We start from the raw sequence: 17,830 nt of genomic DNA, 5'->3' as shown, positions 1-17,830 counted from the left end.
TGGCGGCACTCAGACACTGAGACACACTGAGGGAACCTCACTGAGCTGGAGACAGCCACAGTGAGGTGTGGGGGTCAGGGTTAGGGTTGAGAACCTCACTGAGCTGGAGACAGCCACATAAGGTGTGGGGGTCAGGGTTAGGGTTGAGAACCACACTGAGCTGGAGACAGCCACAGTGAGGTGTGGGGGTCAGGGTTAGGGTTGGGAACCTCACTGAGCTGGAGACAGCCACAGTGAGGTGTGGGGGTTAGGGTTAGGGTTGAGAACCTCACTGAGCTGGAGACAGCCACAGTGAGGTGTGGGGGTCAGGGTTAGGGTTGAGAACCTCACTGAGCTGGAGACAGCCACAGTGAGGTGTGGGGGTCAGGGTTAGGGTTGCGAACCTTGCTGAGCTGGATACAGCCACAGTGAGGTGTGGGGGTCAGGGTTAGGGTTGAGAACCTCACTGAGCTGGAGACAGCCACATAAGGTGTGGGGGTTAGGGTTAGGGTTGAGAACCTCACTGAGCTGGATACAGCCACAGTAAGGTGTGGGGGTTAGGGTTAGGGTTGAGAACCTCACTGAGCTGGAGACAGCCACATAAGGTGTGGGGGTCAGGGTTAGGGTTGAGAACCTCACTGAGCTGGAGACAGCCACATAAGGTGTGGGGGTCAGGGTTAGGGTTGAGAACCTCACTGAGCTGGATACAGCCACAGTAAGGTGTGGGGGTTAGGGTTAGGGTTGAGAACCTCACTGAGCTGGATACAGCCACAGTAAGGTGTGGGGGTTAGGGTTAGGGTTGAGAACCTCACTGAGCTGGATACAGCCACAGTAAGGTGTGGGGGTTAGGGTTAGGGTTGAGAACCTCACTGAGCTGGATACAGCCACAGTAAGGTGTGGGGGTTAGGGTTAGGGTTGAGAACCTTGCTGAGCTGGAGACAGCCACAGTAAGGTGTGGGGGTTAGGGTTAGGGCACACTGTGCTCCCGCTGTACAGAAACTTAAAACACTGTCTGGCCATGAGGGGGAGCTACAGCCCCAAACAGCTTTTTATAAAAAAAGAACCAGAGAAAGGCCCAGATCAGACCCTTAAAAAATAAAAATAAAAATAACTGTTAAATGTACAATTCAAAAGACACAGATTGTACAGCCCTGAGTGAGCTAGGCTGAGAGAAGTGATGGGTGTTACTTCTCACTAGGCGACAGGCACGTTAGCCACTAGGCTACAGCCACGTTAGCCACTAGGCTACAGGCACGTTAGCCACTAGGCGACAGGCACGTTAGCCACTAGGCGACAGGCACGTTAGCCACTAGGCGACAGGCACGTTAGCCACTAGGCGACAGGCACGTTAGCAAACTAGGCTACAGGCACGTTAGCCACTAGGCGACAGGCACGTTAGCCATTAGGCTATAGGCACGTTAGCCACTAGGCGACAGGCACGTTAGCCACTAGGCTACAGGCACGTTAGCCACTAGGCGACAGGCACGTTAGCCACTAGGCTACAGGCACGTTAGCCACTAGGCTACAGGCACGTTAGCCACTAGGCTACAGGCACGTTAGCCACTAGGCGACAGGCACGTTAGCCACTAGGCTACAGGCACGTTAGCCACTAGGCTACAGCTGCCCCACTGTCACACCCATCTCTATGTCTGTGTCACAGATGCCTGTAGCTGCCCATTTCTCGCATGAGTGTAATTCGCTTTGGCTAAAAGCGTCTGCTAAATGACTAAATTATAAATTGTGAAGTGCCATGAGTGAAGAAGAAATCTACCCATTTACACACAGGCATCTGAAAGGGCTACCGTTTCACCCAGGCTGCGGTTTCAGGACCCCAGCGGTGTTCGGACATAACCTTGCTGTGCGCGTGTCCCCACTGGCTCCTCAGCTAAATGAGACGGACGGAATTAAAGACATAAAGTTCCTCCGGACACAGGAGGAGGTGCTGACCTCGTATCCCTGGAAGATGAAGTGAGAGCCTCCCTCGGGCGTGACCACCTCCTCCGCCTGCTTCATCAGCGCAGTGCCCATCTTAAAGTCCCGGCCCTGAGGGAGCGGCCAATCACAGGCCAGAGATCCGCCGTCACACATTCACCGAGCACAACCACGCCCGAACATGAGCGATATTAATGTCAATCACTCGCGACGGCTTACCTGGTACACGTCCAGATTCACGCCCGTGAACTGAATGGGGGTTTTGAATCCGACGGGGATGAGGTTCGGATACTGCTTCTCGAACCGCGGGCAACTCATTTCCTAGAATTAATCAACCAATCAATCACTTCTGCTTTGTGCCATTAATACATGGGAACCTTTGTTCAGAGACGATCAAGAAAGAAGAGAAAACATATTCTCTCTCTTTTAGATATACAGTATATACCAGCAGGTGAATTATACGGTATAACTGACCTGCTGGTGTATAGTGTATAACTGACCTGCTGGTGTATAGTGTATAACTGACCTGCTGGTGTATAGTGTATAACTGACCTGTTGGTGTATAGTGTATAACTGACCTGCTGGTGTATAGTGTATAACTGACCTGCGGGTGTATAGTGTATAACTGACCTGCTGGTGTATAGTGTATAACTGACCTGTTGGTGTATAGTGTATAACTGACCTGTTGGTGTATAGTGTATAACTGACCTGTTGGTGTATAGTATATAACTGACCTGCGGGTGTATAGTGTATAACTGACCTGTTGGTGTATAGTGTATAACTGACCTGCGGGTGTATAGTGTATAACTGACCTGCTGGTGTATAGTGTATAACTGACCTGCTGGTGTATAGTGTATAACTGACCTGCGGGTGTATAGTGTATAACTGACCTGCTGGTGTATAGTGTATAACTGACCTGCTGGTGTATAGTGTATAACTGACCTGCTGGTGTATAGTGTATAACTGACCTGCTGGTGTATAGTGTATAACTGACCTGCTGGTGTATAGTGTATAACTGACCTGCTGGTGTATAGTGTATAACTGACCTGCTGGTGTATAGTGTATAACTGACCTGCTGGTGTATAGTGTATAACTGACCTGCTGGTGTATAGTGTATAACTGACCTGCTGGTGTATAGTGTATAACTGACCTGCTGGTGTATAGTGTATAACTGACCTGCTGGTGTATAGTGTATAACTGACCTGCTGGTGTATAGTGTATAACTGACCTGCTGGTGTTTGATGATGTGAGCGCCCCCTACAGAGGCATCAGTGTCACTGCAGGTGTGCTCGAGGCTGTTCCACTGGCAGTCCCAGTCGCTGGTCACGCAGGAGAAACACCTGCCAGCGACACGCAAACCAGGCTCCGTCAAGCATTCTGGGTAATCACCGCACCGTGACAAAGAAAAAAAACTCCAAACGGCAGAATAAAGTCATGACAAAGGGAAAATAATCCTGCGGATGAATTATGTCTGTGGAGCGCATGATGAGCAGAAACCATTCATCAGCCGCATCCCGAGCTCGTTAGACGAGTGGAGAGCTACGCATGAGAGACGGCTTTTCCTTTTGATTAATGAACAGAGAGGGAAGTGATTTCCTCCGCTTGGTTTATGAAAAAGGTGCACGCCGGAGTCTGAGCACACATTCAATTACAGCACCAGACACACGCCGCAGTTTACCGCCTGGCCTCGTTCGCCGGCCGTTATCGCCTGCTTTTCAGCCTCTGCTGACGTGCTCCTAAGATGCCAGCCAATCAGAAAGCCTCTCTCTTCAGCATCATCAATCTGAGTTTCAGTGGGACAGTGAGCCGGGGCGTGTGATTGGAGCAGGGGCTCGTGGGAGTGGACAGGTCCAGGCCTGACGAGCTGCGGCCTCGTGGGGGACTCATTACCCATAACCCTCTCTGTTCCGGCCCACTCCACCCCACTTCCTGTGCAGCACTGTGAGAGTTTGGGTGGACTGGCCGGAACAGAGAGGGTGTGTGTTCTGGGGAGAACTCCGCCGGCCGAAACAGCAGACAGATTGAAAAGGAGAGAGGAAAAAGACACAAACGGGAATAAAAGAAGAAAAGAGCAGCTCCACTCACGGGGCGTTCTCCACCCTCCTCACGGCCGCGCTGCAGTTGTAGAATTTGAAATCTTCCGCGGCGACCTCCACCTTCTGGTTCACCAGGATTTTCACCAGCACAGCCACGAAATCTGTCCTCGTGCAGAGAGACACGCCGTAAAAACACAGAGAGAGAGAGACGTGGTAAAAACAGAGAGAGAGAGAGAGACGTGGTAAAAACAGAGAGAGAGAGAGACATGGTAAAAACAGAGAGAGAAAGAGACGTGGTAAAAACAGAGAGAGAAAGAGACGTGGTAAAAACAGAGAGAGAGAGAGACGTGGTAAAAACAGAGAGAGAGAGAGACGTGGTAAAAACAGAGAGAGAGAGAGACATGGTAAAAACACAGAGAGAGAGACGTGGTAAAAACACAGAGAGAGAGAGACGTGGTAAAAACAGAGAGAGAGAGAGACGTGGTAAAAACAGAGAGAGAGACGTGGTAAAAACAGAGAGAGAGAGAGACGTGGTAAAAACAGAGAGAGAGAGAGAGACGTGGTAAAAACGTACAGAGAGAGAGAGACGTGGTAAAAACGTACAGAGAGACGCATAACGAGCAGATAACATGCTCCAGCTAGGCCAGTTTAATCAGCAAGAAAATGGCTGCTGGTCTCGCTGGGTATGAGCTGTTTCAAAACACAGCTTGAGCTGGTCAAACCATGTCAAGCTGGGAGCTGGTCTGAACTAGTCAACCAGCTAAACCATGTTGAGCTGGGAGCTGGTCTGAAATGGTCAACCAGCTACCAGCTGTTTCAAAACACAGCTTGAGCTGTTCTGTCAGGAACCCTTGGAAACGAGCCACACTAACAGGCAGAGCTGGGTATTGTCCTTTTGAGGTGACTAACACCCAAAACAGCACTTTAGCTCAAAGGAAGCATATTTTATCTCCCAAACAAAACAGCCTCTCTACCAAAGCAGCAGTTTGGTAATTGCCACAGAGAGCAGAATAATTGGTTGTTGCAGCCAAAGTTTTCACAAACGCACAAGGCTTTTCCTCACAGTTAGCATTTCACTAACTGTTTGGCCTTTGCGTTTGTTTATGGCTTTACCTGGCAATGTGAGGCAGTTACAGCAGCTGAATTCTGAAGGAACTATGCTTTGCTAACAGAGCCGAAAACCTGATGAAATCAATCTACTGCCTCAAATTACCATGGTCTGTCTCACGACCTCGAGTGTCACATTGCTTCTATACGACACTCTCCAGGTGTATCAGGTGTAAGTTGGTGGGTGGGTGGCGGGCGGAGGGAGCCTCACCTTGCCGGTCAGGAGTTGGCGGGATGCGGATCTGGTCGGGGAGATAGCAGGTGACCTGCGAGTCCTCCATGGCCGCCTCGTACACGGACCGGCCCAACGCGCACTGCAGCCGGTCGGAGGGCCGGATGCTGGGCAGCGCGGGAATCCTGACCCGGACCTGCAGCGCCGCGGAGGAGAGACACGGCGCCGGCGTTATGGAAATGAACTCCGAGCGCAGCGGACCCCGAACCCAACGCTTTCTGAGTGTTTTAGTAATCTAACGCCGACGCTTTCTGAGTGTTTTAGTAATTAAGCTCCACGAGTTCCGCCAGAGAATTGGGGTCAGTTCTAAATAGATGTAATTAATATTCGGGGACTGGGTTCGTTATTTCAGAGACGGGAGCTAATCAGCACACGATTGATTAATTAGTGTAAACCGATGGGCATCACAGCGCTTCTAAAGCACAGGGTGGCAGAAAACATCCCTTTTAAAAACCGAAAAGACCTGGTGTCCGATCTCACACTTTCCCCACACACACTAGTGTCCGATCTCACACTTTCCCCACACACACTAGTGACTGATGTCACACTTTCCCCACACACACTAGTGACTGATCTCACACTTTCCTCACACACACTAGTGACTGATCTCACACTTTCCCCACACACACTAGTGTCTGATCTCACACTTTCCCCACACACACTAGTGACTGATCTCACACTTTCCCCACACACACTGGTGACTGATCTCAGGTTCCCCCACACAGGCGTGTGATCTCAGGGTCACGCGTGTGGTCTTAGGGGCACGCGTGTGGTCTCAGGGGCACGCGTGTGGTCTCAGGGGCACGCGTGTGGTCTCAGGGTCACGCGTGTGGTCTCAGGGTCACGCGTGTGGTCTCATGCTCTTACATTCTGGAACTTCTTGCAGCTGAGACTGGGCGGCTGGAAGGACAGGATCTTCACACACTCCTGCTCGGGGCTCCAGAGCCAGCCGCTCCCCTCCTCCGCTCTCCCACAATCCACCTTCCTGCTGCACCTGCCAGCACGGGGAGGGGACTACATTACCCATGAGCCTCACTGTGCTCAAGCCCACTCAGCACGTGCCACTAACTGTCTCACTGGAGCTCAACCTCATAGCCCCAGAATGCTTTGCGGCACACAGCTGTGTAGAAACCGCTCTGCCTCTCCACAGGGGATAAAACATTTGGATGTTTGAATCAAATTTTTTTTAAGAAGAAGAAAATTACAACCAGCTGAGCCAACTTTCTAGTGTGTTGTGTAATTAAACATTTTACAGCAGGGATCTTGAATTCTAGTCCTGGAGGGCCGCAGTTTCTGCAGGTTTTGTGGGTTTTTTTCAACAGATTGCCTCAAAAACAATGTATGTGTACTTCAGCCAGTCTGTGACTTAGATTGAACATGTATGTGCTGAAACACACTGACAACCCACAGACCTAAACTTGCAGATACTGCCACCATCCAGGACTGGAGTTGAACCTGCAGACACTGCGGCCCTCCAGGACTGGAGTTAAACCCGCAGACACTGCGGCCCTCCAGGACTGGAGTTAAACCTGCAGACACTGCGGCCCTCCAGGACAGGGGTCTGAGTTCTCCAGTGTAGGTGTCGGGGGGACCCACCTGCCCTCCAGCACACACCAGCCGCAGTAGGGGTCCTCCTGGGCTATGCAGGACTGGCAGTCCTTCTTCAGGTGGCAGGCCTGGACCGGCACCTTGGAGATCTGCCAGGAGAGCGGTGTGGACGTCACACATGCTCCTATCATTACTGCCAGCATCGCATCGTCTGTGCCAGGCCTGTCCTCCACTACTCCAGGCCTGTCCTACACTACTCCAGGCCTGTCCTACACTACTCCAGGCCTGTCCTACACTACACTAGGCCTGTCCTACACTACTCCAGGCCTGTCCTCCACTACTCCAGGCCTGTCCTCCACTACTCCAGGACTGTCCTCCACTACTCCAGGCCTGTCCTACACTACTCCAGGCCTGTCCTACACTACTCCAGGCCTGTCCTACACTACACTAGGCCTGTCCTACACTACTCCAGGCCTGTCCTCCACTACTCCAGGACTGTCCTCCACTACTCCAGGCCTGTCCTCCACTACTCCAGGCCTGTCCTCCACTACTCCAGGACTGTCCTCCACTACTCCAGGACTGTCCTCCACTACTCCAGGACTGTCCTCCACTACTCCAGGACTGTCCTCCACCACTCCAGGCCTGTCCTACACTACTCCAGGCCTGTCCTCCACTACTCCAGGCCTGTCCTCCACTACTCCAGGCCTGTCCTCCACTACTCCAGGACTGTCCTACACTACTCCAGGCCTGTCCTCCACTACTCCAGGCCTGTCCTCCACTACTCCAGGACTGTCCTCCACTACTCCAGGCCTGTGACAAAGGCCAATAGCACACTCCAACGGCTATCAAAAGCCTAGAAACAAGACTAGATACTGAAAGCGCTCTTATACATGCACTAAGGAAGTAATTAAATACACCTGACTATTGAGAAGCAGCTGAGAAGCCACCAGTCCAATTACTTTTGGTCCCCTGAAATTGGGGGGACGATGTGTAAGAAAAGGATTTGATTCCTACACGCATCACCCGATATGGATGTAAACACCCTGAACGCCCACACACATTCACTCTCACACACACGCACACGCACCGCATACGCAGACATGCATACACAAACACACACACATACACAAACACACACACACACAGACACACAGACACACAGACACACACATTCTCACACACACACAAACAAACACACACACACACACACACCACATACGCACACATGCACAAATGCATACACAAACACACATACACACACTCACTCATTCACTCACACACACACACACACAAACACTCACACACACAAACACACTCACTCACACACACACAAACACACTCACTCACACACACACTCACACACACACACACACACACACACACACACACACACACACTCACACACTCACACACTCACACACTCACACTCTCACACTCTCACACTCTCACACTCTCACACTCTCACACACTCTCTCACACTCTCTCACACACTCTCTCACACACTCTCTCACACACTCTCTCACACACTCTCTCACACACTCTCTCACACACACACACACTCACACACACAAACAAACACACAAACACTCACACACACAAACACACTCACTCACACACACACACACACACACTCACTCACACTCACACACACACACACACACACACACACACACACACACACACACACACACACACACACACACACAGTCACACGTGCTGTAACAGACTGTGACCCTGACAGATGCATAAAGGCTCAGTGGTGAGTGCTGGTAGGTAAGAGCAGGGCCTGACCCGTTTCTCAGTGGCCATGTACAGATGGGTCCGGCTCTGGTCGAAGAACAGGTTCTTGTTGACCGCGTGTCCCGACCTGTCCACGGACCCCCGGTGGTACAGCTTTGGGGTTGCGGACAGGTGCACCTGGAGGAGGAGAACAGACGCTGAACACGCACGCCAGGTGAACACACAGATCGCTAACCAAGCGTTACTCTCAGGAGGGACGAAAAGTCTGATTTCACCAAAGAACACACAGAAGGTCCAAGAGTAATGTTAACAAACAACAATCTGTACTGCAGCAGCAGTAAATACCACAAGATGGATAGCCTTCTTTACACAGATATACAGTACTGTAAGTGTGCCGTTCCTTTAAGAGGAAATCCAAATAAATCCAAGGTTTTACAAAGTCTGACAGCCAGAGCCATACCGTAAAGCACTCTGTGTTTGATAAACCCAACGTAAATAAAGTTTACAGCGACTATAACATTCTACAGCCAGCATTCCTCTTCAGAACTGTACACCACCCCTCTGCTCTGTTACCCCATCCCAATACAACACCACCCCTTTGCTGTTACCCATCCCAATACAACACCACCCCTCTGCTGTTACCCATCCCAATACAACACCACCCCTCTGCTCTGTTACCCATCCCAATACAACACCACCCCTCTGCTGTTACCCATCCCAATACAACACCACCCCTCTGCTCTGTTACCCATCCCAATACAACACCACCACTCTGCTCTGTTACCCATCCCAATACAACACCACCCCTCTGCTCTGTTACCCATCCCAATACAACACCACCCCTCTGCTCTGTTACCCATCCCAATACAACACCACCCCTCTGCTGTTACCCATCCCAATACAACACCACCCCTCTTCTGTTGTTACCCCATCCCAATACAACACCACCCCTCTGTTCTGTACCCCCACTCCCCCTCCTCTAGAAGGACACCCCAAAATTTCTGCCCCATTTGCTGACCCTCCCCAACTCCCGCAGGCTGTAAACTGACCCCTCCAGACTGACAGCCCAAAATGGCCGCCCTGCTCTCTCACCTTGCACACCTCCCCGGAGCTGGTCCCCAGGAACGCGATGGTGTGGTTGTTCTCCACGGAAACGGCCACTGCGGTCAGCGCCCCCTTCCCCTTCTTCTCATACAGCACCTCTCCTGCCAGGGCGAACTCCTGCGTGCTCGCCAGAGGGGAGGTCAGGAAGTCCGCCCCACACCGGTACGCCGTCACCAGGTTCTCCTGACGGGACACCAGAGAGTCAGAGACACGCCAACGTCAAACACACATGACCTGCGTCAAACACACACCCCATCCTCTCCATCAGAGACACGCCAACGTCAAACACACACCCACCCTCTCCATCAGAGACACGCCAACGTCAAACACACACCCCATCCTCTCCATCAGAGACACGCCAACGTCAAACACACACCCCACCCTCTCCATCAGAGACACGCCAACGTCAAACACACACCCCATCCTCTCCTCACACACTCAGAGACACGCCAACGTCAAACACACACCCCATCCTCTCCTCACACCCTCAGAGACACGCCAACGTCAAACACACACTGCAAAAAATCACCTCATTGGCAGTTTTTACAAAAGTCTCATTTAGCAAAAAATAGAAATATGATAGAAATAGAAATATGATTTTATGTCAAAATATGAGACTAAGATAGTTGATAAGACTAAGATGGTTCTTTTGCAGTGCAAGATATTCAACTCCCAGAGCCAAGACCCTTGCGTATTCCCCTTCCCAGGAACGTTTAGTGTTTGTTCATTTGGTGTTAGGATCATAACGTTAAGGTGTAAAATCCTAACTGAACATTCTAATGCTGATGTAAGGATCACTACTGGTGACTGAAAGCAGTGCAGTTATAGAACACTGACGTTTTCATTTTGAAAAAACATTCCAAAAATTGTATTCTTTAAAGGGGTTAATATTCATCCTGATTTTCTAAAAAATGAGTCCATAATATTCATTCTCATTCCACAGACAAACAAACAGAGTTCCCCTGAACCACCGGCTCAGTCTAACGATGGAGATTTTCACCTGAGGCAAACATCTGGAGCGCACAGCAGTCAGCATTCATTTAAACACACCTGGCTGGCTTCCCAACTTAAGGCACACAGAACAACTGTCACCTGTTAGCCTCCATAACTCTGTCAGACTAACAATATAACAATATCAGAGAACCAGATACCGGTCTCGCTTCCCCCAAATTAATACAGTCAGTAATTCTGTTAAAACGCCAATAATATTAATGCCTGCATTAATACACTGTATCAGGAGTAGGAACAGCTGATCTAGGATCAGTCTCCTTTGTCTGTATCCTTCCTAACCCAATCCATTAAAGGCACGACATGTAATTTCCTTATATAAATACATTTCCTTTTTGATAGCTTTTATCACTGCCACTTTTTAGGCAATAGTTTGAAGGCACATCAATCACACACATATGGGCGCTCTTGGGTACATAACGATGTGTGCGATGGTCAGCACGAGCGGAGTACCTTCGTTAACACATCTCTGTACATGTTAACGTGCGACTGAGATGTACTTCTTTATATGCGTTTTATTGGTTCACAGGTGACTAGATGAGGTGATGGTCTGAGTGTGACTTCCTGTGCGATGAAGGGCAGAGGCACTCACCCCCCCGAGCACAGCGCAGAAGTGGGAGATGGGGGAGTAGGGGGCAGAGACGGCCGTCACCCCGTTGATCTTGCCCTCGCTGGTGTAGCAGGCGCCGATGACCTGCAGCAGCCGGGCGGTGATGCTCTTCAGCGGGAACATGCAGAGCGCGGAGCCGCCCGGGTCCTCGTCCGTGCGGAACGTGGCGAACAGAACCTGGTCCTGCGCGCTCACGTTGCCGTGGCGCCCCGAGGCGGTCATGTGACGGGCCAGCTCCGCGCCGGGCGCGGTCACGTGCGCCGCGCGCACCTTGTTGTAGGCGTTGCCGGGGCCGCAGCTCAGCTGCAGCTCGGTGTAGGAGAAGTAGTGCGGGTCGTTCTCGCACAGCCGCGCCACGAAGGTGAAGTTCCGGCTGTCGGGCGCTCCGCGCGTGCGCGAGAACAGGAAGTACGCGAAGCCGGCGTCCTTGAAGGCGTGCCGGAAGTCGTGCATGTACCTGAGCACGAAGGGGTTGGCCTGCACGGTGGACGCCTCCACCACGTTCTCGAACACCACCCAGTCGCGGACGTCCTGCAGGATGCGCGTGCTGATGAGCTTGGCGCTGTCCTGGCTGCCGTAGCCCTTCCCCACCAGGAACACGGGCTCGCCGCCCAGCGTGGACATCACGCCCACCACCGACACGGCCGCCTCGATGCTGGCCACGTAGGTCTTCTCGCCCTTGGAGTCGCTGTAGTACACGCGCTCCTCCACGTTGCTCAGGTTGAGCAGGGCGCACAGGCCCTTGAAGAGGCTGCCGCAGGCCACCAGCGAGCCGTTGGCGGGGTGCAGCAGCAGCAGCTTGCTGACGTTGTCGGTCAGCTTGGCGTCCTTGCAGGACGGCGGGATGGGGGGGGTGCAGAACCGGCTGTCCCGCCGCGGGCCCGTCTCCGTGCGGTGCTCCAGCCGCAGGGCGGGGTCCAGCTGGAAGATGGCGTTCACGGCCCCCACGTACACCCGGCCCGTCTGGGGGTCCTGCAGCACGTTGTTGATCGTGGCGTCCGTGGAGAACGCCTGCACGGGGTCCTGGCTCCAGGACGAGCTAGAGAGGAGGAGGAGGACGAGGAGGAAGAGGAGGGCCTGGTGCCACCCCGCCATTTCTGAGAGAGAGAGAGAGAGGGAGGGGGAGAGAGAGAGAGAGAGCGAGAGAGAGAGAGAGAGAGGGAGAAGTAACCTGTTAATACTGCACACCTCTTCACACAAACAGAGTTAATTTAAGTCACATCATCAAAACAAATCAAATACAACCACAAAAACTCATGGGATCAGTAGGAATCACTAGCATGTGCGAAGATTATGTACACACACACATACTCTCACACACACACACACACACACACACACACTCACACACATAGAGTCCTGTGCCCTCTCTCTCACATTCCCTCGCCCCCCTCTCTCTCTCACACTCCCTCTCCCCCCCCTCTCTCTCTCTCTCTCTCTCTCTCACACTCCCTCTCCCCCCCCTCTCTCTCTCTCTCTCTCTCTCTCACACTCCCTCTCCCCCCTCTCTCTCTCGCTCTCACACTTTCCCTCCCCCTCTCTCTTTCTCTTGCCACTAGCTACAATCCTTACTTCCAGCTGAAATCTCTCATATTTTACTTACTCCCCAATTTTAGCACATTTGTTTTTTATTGCCTGACAGGTTATTTTCTTCAGATCGTAATGTTTTCGTCCCCTGCGGACTCCTCTTATGAAGCGCTTCACTGTTCCAGCACTTTGAGTCTGATAAGGCATTATGTGAGTAACACATTTTACTATTACAGTTATTACTTTCTATTAAAATAAAAACTGTTTTACTGATTTCTCTGGTGCAGTGGGGCTGTGGGTCAGTGCATTTATTGAGGTGCAGAAACATTTGAAAAGAAAAGAAAAGTCAAATGAAAACACTGCTTTGACTCATCGTGCTTTTAACACCTTTAATTGGCTGTTTGGTCGGCAGACTTCAAAGGGTCCCGTACGGCAACTGGGAGCGACACCGGAAGCCCCCCCGACCCCAAACACACCCCCCTCCCCCCACCCCCCTCCCCCCACCACATCAATGGGCCACACTTGCTTCAGTGCATAAATAAATGCAGCTAAATTTAGTCGCTGTGTTTTGCCACTAATGAAGCCCCCAATGACTCCAAACAAACAATCATGAAAGAGAGAGGGAGAGGGGGAGAGGGAGAGGGAGAGGGAGAGAGAGAGAGAGAGAAAGAGAGAGAGAGAGGGAGAGATAGAGAGGGAGACAGAGACAGAGATTGCAAATGATCATTATCTTCCTACAAAGCCCTACAATACCAGAGCAAAGGAAAGAGTCCCCTCACACAGCTGGTCCTGAGGCTCAGTGCACTAACCAGCCCTATCGCCTTAAAACCTCACAACAACATTACCATAAATTCAATTATAGTACAACACAAACAGAACTACACCACCAACTGGGGAGAACGAGAACGAGAACGAGAACGAGAACGAGAACGAGAACGAGAACGAGAACGAGAACGAGAACGAGAACGAGAACGAGAACGAGAACGAGAACGAGAACGAGAACAAGCTACTGGACCCTGATAGGACAGTGCTCAGTGCTGGGCCCTGATAGGACAGTGCTCAGTGCTGGGCCCTGATAGGACAGCGCTCAGTGCTGGGCCCTGATAGGACAGTGCTCAGTGCCGGGCCCTGATAGGACAGCGCTCAGCGCTCAGTGGTGATACACAGTGACTGTGGGACTAAAGGAGAAAGTGCAGAATCAGAGCACAGCCTGGGCAGGGCGGGGCAGTAAAACAATCACTGCATCACTGCATCACAGTATCACTGCATTACAGCATCACTGCATTACAGCATCACTGCATCACAGTATCACTGCATCACTGCATTACAGCATCACTGCATCACTGCATTACAGCATCACTGCATCACAGTATCACTGCATTACAGCATCACTGCATCACAGCATCACTGCATTACAGCATCACTGTATCACTGCATCACTGCATTACAGCATCACTGCATCACAGTATCACTGCATCACATTTCTGTAGGGCAGTCTGGGGCCATTACCCCGGGAAAAATAAAAAACATTTAAAATGCTAAAATGTAGATTATATGATGAACTACAGGGGAAACTTTCTCCCACAAAATTGTCGTTGTGGACAAATTTTGCTAAGTTCTCAATGTTACAGAGATCCCTCGTGCCGTAACTTTTAATTCAGTCCAGGAGAGTCAGCTTACTCATATTTGGCCCTGATATCTTTTAAAACCATTTTGGGTTTCAATTACTTCGACTTGAATGACATTTGATGTGGATTTAGCATTTTCAGGGATGCATTTAGCAATTTCTGTGAGTTTGGGATCTTTTTTGAATGGTGTAATCAAACAGCCGAATGAAAAGTCCTGCCCCATCCCCATCCCCTGACGGTGCCCACAGAGAGCTAGCTCATTTAGTGAGAAACTGAATAACTATAACAGAGCACCTGTTCTTTTCCATCTGAGTTTGACCCAGTAGCTGCGATACTCTCACCTGTCTCTGAGCGACGCTGGCATTCCTGCCATGGAGACATCGTCCTCACGTGAGGAACACTGGAGTGTGTAAGGAAACCCAGCGCTCGGTCTCTGCGCTCTCTTCCAGTGTACCCATGTTTTGGGAATATGTCCTCTCGTTTTCAGAATTTGAAACCCCAAATAGGCATAAGCTTTATTGTTTTAATTCAGAATATTATTGTACTTTATTACGCATTCCTACCGGTTACGACCGCGACTGTAATGTGTAGAAAGATGATACTGTACAGTAAGTATATTGGTTATAACAATAATGAACAAATGTTGTTAAAATATGTAAAAAGATGATAACAGTACTAAGACTGGTGATACAATGGTTATAACAATAATGAACAAAGAAAATATTGATAAAATATGACTTAAAGATGATTATAATATCATTACACAGTATAATATATGTAAGGTAATTATAACATGGGCCGACTTACGACCAGGTCCACTTATGACCGGCCGGTCGGAACCGATTACGGTCACAAGGCGAGGACTACCTGTATTTGATAATATTTCTCATTGTCATCAGCATCAGTGATTTCATCATTCTTTTGATTTTCTTCATTTTTTAAATGTGCTTTATGATTATTTTCCGATTATTCGTTCTTAATGCACAATCACAGGAAGGTTGCGGTTACTGTTCATTCACCTCTAGTCTGTGATGCTATGCATCGTTTAGTATTCGATGTACAGCTTTGCTTTAAGACGCTATGCTTTGCCAATACAAATGTAAGGCAATAAAGCAAAGAGAATTGAGACACACAGAAAGAAAGAGAGTGTGAGAGAGAAAGAGAGAGAGGGAAACAGAGCGTGTGAGAGAGAGAGAGAAACAGAGTATGAGAGCGAGGGTATTATGTATCACTAATCCTCTGATATAATGGTACAGGTGTAGGAGTACCTGTGCTTAATGATGCAGACATCACAGGCAGTGGAGGAAGCGGGCGGGCTGATATCAGAGCTCCTCAAACTCACGCTGAACTCTGCCGGGGACACCACGCTAATTAAACCACCACTGTGTTCAGGGCGATCCCACCCTGCCTGACAGACAGGAGCCCGGGGGCTCGTTAGCCACACAACTCGTTAGCGATCGTTCTGGATGAGCGGAAGCGGGATTAATAAGACGGGCGTTGTTCCGTGAGGAGTGTCCTGAGCACACCTGCACAGGTGTGAAATGCAGGGCGTGTCCAGCTCACTGTGCCTCTCTCAGGCTCTTATTGGACAGGTCCCCAGGTAAAGGTCCCCAGGTAAAGCCCCCCCCCCCGGGCATGTCTGAACAGGCAGGGCTGAGGAGGATGCACACACAGTCAAACACGCGTTTACACATACGTGTTCAATAACACGCGTTTACACATACGTGTTCCAACACGCGTTTACACATACGTGTTCAATAACACGCGTTTACACATACGTGTTCCAACACGCGTTTACACATACGTGTTCAATAACACGCGTTTACACATACGTGTTCAATAACACGCGTTTACACATACGTGTTCAATAACACGTGTTTACACATACTTGTTCAATAACATGCGTTTACACATACGTGTTCCAACACGCGTTTACACATACGTGCACATGTACATATGCTCATGTATACACCCCCATGGACACACACACACACACACACACACACAAAGGCACATGCACATGCGCGCACACACACACACACACACACACCACACACACACACACGCATACTACTAAAGTGGAATCACCTTGTATTTTTCAGCTTTTTCTGATTTTACATTTTATTTTCTCTGTAGTTTCACATGTAATTCACATGTAATTCACACAAGATACTGAAACTCTTTGCATTTGAATGGGTCTCTATGGGAATTGTGGGCTAGATCCAGCTGTAAATTATGCTGATCCAATATGTCATCAAGGATTCAAGGTATCAAATGAGACTCAAAGCACTGTGTGGCTGTCAGATGTGAGTAGATATGATAAGAATCGTTTCTCCTGAATAAATTAGTCTGTGGCCTAGTGGCTAAAGTGCTTGACTGGGACCTGGAAGGTTGGTGGTTGGAGCCCTGGTGTAGCCTTGCACAGCTGTTGGGCCCTTAACTCCACATTGGCCCCTGCTTAGTCTAATCAACCGGAAGTTGCTTAGATAAGCTAAGTAAACAGAAATAGAGGGAATTACTGGGAGGTGTGTGTTTCTGCACAGTGTGCTGCTTTTGTAATGAAATTGACGTGGGGGGGATCATCAGAGGATGATGGATGAATCCCAGAACCCCGCCCCAGCCCTGACCCAGCGGAGCGCTCAGGGAAGCTCGCTGACGGCCGGCTGCGCTTTCCGTGTGAACGATCACCCCGGCCGTCGGGGCTGGCACTTCATTTATTTCAATCCGCCAACTCCACGGCCGCCAAAACGCCTCGCCGCGCCCGCCCCGTCCCCACGGCAACGCACGCCCCGTCCCCACGGCAACACCCGCCGGGGCGAAGGATGCATGGGGGCGGCCGATTGGACACCATAGCGATGGCGACCCTGAGCCGCTGGGCGGAGACAAGGTCAACTCAAGAGAGAGAGCACTCAATCTCTGTAGCAGCTACTGCTACTGCTACTGCTGCTACTACTGCTAGTGCTGCTACTGCTACTACTACTGCTACTACTGCTACTACTACTACTACTACTACTACTACTACTGCTGCTACTACTACTACTGCTACTGCTACTGCTACTACTACTGCTACTACTGATACTGCTACTACTACTGCTACTGCTACTGCTACTACTGCTGCTACTGCTGCTACTACTGCTAGTGCTGCTACTGCTACTGCTACTACTACTACTGCTTCTACTACTGCTACTGCTACTACTACTGCTACTGCTACTGCTTCTACTACTGCTGCTACTACTGCTACTGCTACTACTGCTATTGCTACTGCTACTACTGCTACTACTACTACTGCTGCTACTACTGCTACTGCTACTGCTACTACTACTACTACTACTGCTACTACTACTACTGCTTCTACTACTGCTGCTACTACTGCTACTAC

The 17,830-nt window shown here is 50.4% G+C and overlaps 1 protein-coding gene across 1 annotated transcript in view; it reads right to left on the bottom strand.

Moving 5' to 3' along the window:
* The window catches only part of LOC133134813 (plexin-B2-like), a 42,888-nt gene extending 30,497 nt beyond the window's left edge, over positions 1-12,391 (bottom strand). Inside the window, exons 1-10 of the mRNA XM_061251250.1 lie at positions 11,279-12,391; positions 9,667-9,861; positions 8,626-8,751; positions 6,883-6,983; positions 6,154-6,280; positions 5,266-5,422; positions 3,997-4,108; positions 3,140-3,251; positions 2,131-2,232; positions 1,927-2,022 (exon numbers count right to left, since the gene is read on the bottom strand). Coding sequence (XP_061107234.1) covers positions 1,927-2,022; positions 2,131-2,232; positions 3,140-3,251; positions 3,997-4,108; positions 5,266-5,422; positions 6,154-6,280; positions 6,883-6,983; positions 8,626-8,751; positions 9,667-9,861; positions 11,279-12,391 — 2,241 coding nt within the window. The remainder of the gene's footprint in view (positions 1-1,926; positions 2,023-2,130; positions 2,233-3,139; positions 3,252-3,996; positions 4,109-5,265; positions 5,423-6,153; positions 6,281-6,882; positions 6,984-8,625; positions 8,752-9,666; positions 9,862-11,278) is intronic.
* Positions 12,392-17,830: the final 5,439 nt, after the last annotated feature.

This window comes from Conger conger, chromosome 8 (assembly GCF_963514075.1).
Source record: "Conger conger chromosome 8, fConCon1.1, whole genome shotgun sequence".
Lineage (NCBI taxonomy): Eukaryota > Metazoa > Chordata > Actinopteri > Anguilliformes > Congridae > Conger > Conger conger.
The sequence above is the reverse complement of the archived record's forward strand: the minus strand, read 5'-3'. Positions and strand labels throughout refer to the sequence as shown.